We start from the raw sequence: 3,617 nt of genomic DNA on the forward strand, positions 1-3,617 counted from the left end.
CGAAATCTCGTGCCTACTATGCATCGGTCCTGGAGGCGGGCGTTTTCCTGTAAAAAAAGGACCGATGCATAGTAGGCACGAGATTTCGATCGGACGGCTCTCCTGTTTGGAAAATTAACAGCCTAACTTAGGATGGAGGCGGGCATTTTCCTGCAAAAAGAGGACCGATGCATAGTAGGCACGAGATTTCGATCGGACGGCTGATGATGAAAGGATGCAGGAATGCACAAACATGTGTGGATTCATAGGATACGACGCCCGAGTTAATTGCTAACTCGAGTTACTCAAGTGCAAAAATAAACAAACCATTGGCTGGTTGACGGGCCCAAGAGCACCCAGTTTCCAACATTTGGCCCACCCGAAGTAGACAACACCACCGACCAAACCCTACAAATCTTCCCACCACCGCCGCCACTCGGTCACACACACAGACACACCTCGCTCCTCGCTCGCCTCTCCACCGAAGCCCTAGCCGGGCTCCTGGTGCTCTCCTCCCGCCGTCGCCAGCCATGGACGCGGAGCAGCTCCTAACGTACATCTACACCTGCCTCCCCGAGCCGCCAGTCTACGACACCGCTCGCCTCGCCGCCCGCCGTGCCGCCCCCTACCACGGCGTCGACCGCATCAGCGGCCTCTCCGACGCGCTCCTCCACGACATCGTCTCCCGCCTCCCCTTCAAGGACGCCGCGCGCACCGCCGTACTCGCCACGCGCTGGCGCCGGGTCTGGCTCTCGGCCCCGCTCGTCGTCGTCGACACCCACCACCTGGACCACTGGCCCCCGACTCGCGCCGACGCGCCGGCCGTCACCGCCGCGGTGTCGCGCGCCCTCGCCGCGCACCCCGGGCCCTTCCGCTGCGTCCACCTCGTCTCCAGCCACATGGACGGGTACCCGGCCCAGCTCAAGCGCTGGCTCCGTCTCCTCGCCGCCAAGGGAGTCCAGGAGCTCGTCCTCGTCAACCGCCCCTGCCCGCGCCAGGTGCCTCTCCCCGGCACACTCTTCCGCGTGGCCACCCTCACCCGCCTCTACGTCGGCGTCTGGAAGTTCCCGGACGCGGCCTGCCTCGGCGACGCCTCCTTCCCCAACCTCCGCGAGCTCGGCATCTTCAGCGTCGCCATGGAGAAAGGGGACATCGAAGCCGTCGTCGCCAGGAGCCCCGTTCTCGAGATCCTCAACATTCAAGGGAGCGTCAAGGGGTTGGGTCTCCACCTCATCAGCCAGAGCCTCCGATGCGTGCAGATCTGCGATTCCGTGATGGAGAACATCGTCGTGGTGGACACCCCGCGTCTCGAGCGGCTCATCCTGTACAAGGTCCGGGGATCTCTCAACCCTGCCAGTGTCCTGCGGACCGGGATCAAGATTGGCAATGCCCCCAAGCTGGAAATGTTCGGGTATCTGGAGCCAGGAAAGTACGTGCTTCAGGCCGGAGACACCATCATCATGGTACACGAGCATCATCTACGTACCTAAAATTTCCCATTTGTTCTATGCTAAGGCGTGTAATTCAGTGTCTGATCTTTCTTTGTTGAATTGGGTGCATTCGATTCTAGCCCGGGATGAAGCCAAGCGCAAGCACTATGTTTACGAGCGTGACTATCCTGAGCCTGAATGTCCGTTTTGGAGTCCACGATGATGCCAATATGGTGGCTACCTTCCTAAAGTGCTTTCCCAACGCATCGAGTCTGCATATCAGGGTACTCCACCTACTAGCATTAGTACATCTTTACACTTTTGTTGCTGCTACAATGCATAATTCATCAGTAGTTGAACTGTTCATGATCTAACCAATTTGCAGTGTGAACAATGTGATGAACCCGCTGGGAAGCTCGTACTTAAGTTCTGGGAGGAGGTTGGTCCCATCGTGAGTGTCATGTTGCGCATAGGGGTGATGACTATCCGTGAATTCCGAGGGGAGGAGGGCGAGATGGCTTTTCTCAAGTACTTCTTCACGAACGCGAGGGAGCTGAAGTATGCGGCGATAATCTTCCCCAATCCAAGCTTCTCTTCAATTTCAAAGAACGATGCATGCTCCAAAGCAAACTATCTGACCTCTCTGAACTGGGCCACTCAAGGCTGCGGATTCATGGTGTATGGGAGTTCAGATCCTGAAGGAGGCAGACCGTGGTGCTTCAAGACCGGAGCAATTTTTTCGCGTGACCCTTTCTCGTGGTGAAGTCAAAAGCTCCAACATATCTCATGGTCCAAAGCTTAATGCATGTGGGAGTGTTTAGTGTCAATCGTTTGCAACATGGTACTCCCTCGGTTCCAAATTACTCGTCGCTGAAATGGATCTATCTAGAACTAAAATACATCTAGATACATCCATATGTGCGACAAGTAATTCGGTACGGAGGGAGTACATGGTATCGTTTTGGTTAGTGTTTATGATCAGCTTGGAAGTGTTGAGGTTAGTATAGTTAGTAGTGGTGCTGGTGTGCTACCTACTGTTGATGAGAAATCAGTACTCTCTCTATGCCTGGGTTTATCTTGGTGGTGATGGTTGCCTGATAAGGCATGTAAATGATGAATGTGCAAACTAACCTCGTTGCCTGATAATGTTGGTGATGGTTGCCTGATAATCTTGTTGGCTTATGCACTGGGGATAAACTAGTGCATGCATGTACTAGTTGTCTACTGGTTTTTTTATAGCAGTGTTACGATCATGCAGATCTGAAGCAGATCGATGCACGCGGCCGGTCTAGGTTATGTTTTTTTTTTCTTTGCGGGAATAGGTTATGTTTGTTGGCTCTGCTCCCTTCCGATCGCATGCGCGCGGGGTATGCCAGATAGATGATCTCCATCCATATGTAAGCCAAAATTTTGTTTGTATTTCCATGCCCATGGTGACCTTTTTTTGATAAAGGTGGGTTTTATTGACTAAAAATGAGTGCATATCCCGTCTGTGCATAGATAAGGAACAGTGCTACGCGGATGGACCAAATTCAGACTATTGGTGCACGACGATTACATCCAGCCTTGGAATATCCTCTTCCCCTACAATGGCCGTTGGATTGCGGGTCATCCACAGATCGTTCACATTTTGTAATGTGTCGAGCAGTTTCGATAGATAAGATGCACACAACCAATACCAATGTACACACACATGAATACACCGTCGAAAGCTAAGTCATACAAAAATCAAAGCTATGCCTATGCGAGTAAAAGAGAAAAAATACGAAGCGATCAAAATAGCCTATGGCAATGATCACATTTGCACCAACCATCTTTCTACAACACATGTACAACAGGAAATGTTCTTCAACAACAATGTCTTCATGAAGGGAACAACACTCGAGCGCCACCATCGTCGGATCCAATCACCAAATGCCAAAAATTTCAGGTTTTCACCCAGAAGAACAAGTCCGAGCATATCCAAGAAATGCATCAACAAGGTAACAACGCAAAAAATATCGACAATGGCATGTAAAACCAACTAGGTTCATACCGAATTTTCACCATGGAGCTTCAGACTGGGTACTCGAGAAGCATCACCAAATCTAAGTGAATCATGTCTTATCCCCACCACTTTATGCGATCCCAACAGCTACATGCATTGGACTAGAAATCTCAACTCCATCGTTGCACAACCATACCCTCTGCGTCAAGCCGTCGTCCATA

General features: G+C 51.7%; 1 protein-coding gene across 1 annotated transcript; it reads left to right on the forward strand.

Moving 5' to 3' along the window:
• The first annotated feature begins 436 nt into the window (after positions 1-436).
• Positions 437-2,545, forward strand: LOC123160499 (F-box/FBD/LRR-repeat protein At1g13570). Its single transcript, XM_044578309.1, has 3 exons — positions 437-1,442; positions 1,550-1,693; positions 1,795-2,545. Exons 1-3 carry the CDS (start codon positions 510-512, stop codon positions 2,170-2,172), a joined length of 1,455 nt encoding a protein of 484 aa, XP_044434244.1. The 5' UTR covers positions 437-509; the 3' UTR covers positions 2,173-2,545.
• The last annotated feature ends 1,072 nt before the right edge of the window (positions 2,546-3,617 follow it).

This window comes from Triticum aestivum, chromosome 7B (assembly GCF_018294505.1).
Source record: "Triticum aestivum cultivar Chinese Spring chromosome 7B, IWGSC CS RefSeq v2.1, whole genome shotgun sequence".
In the NCBI taxonomy this organism is placed as follows: domain Eukaryota; kingdom Viridiplantae; phylum Streptophyta; class Magnoliopsida; order Poales; family Poaceae; genus Triticum; species Triticum aestivum.

What these genes read in the sequence shown, in the direction of transcription:
- LOC123160499 (XM_044578309.1), top strand. Translation starts at nt 510, where the DNA reads ATGGACGCGGAGCAGCTCCTAACGTACATCTACACCTGCCTCCCCGAG. An exon ending in CCGGAGACACCATCATCATG is followed by an intron (nt 1,443 to 1,549) that starts GTACACGAGCAT and finishes ATTCGATTCTAG; the next exon opens with CCCGGGATGAAGCCAAGCGC. An exon ending in CATCGAGTCTGCATATCAGG is followed by an intron (nt 1,694 to 1,794) that starts GTACTCCACCTA and finishes ACCAATTTGCAG; the next exon opens with TGTGAACAATGTGATGAACC.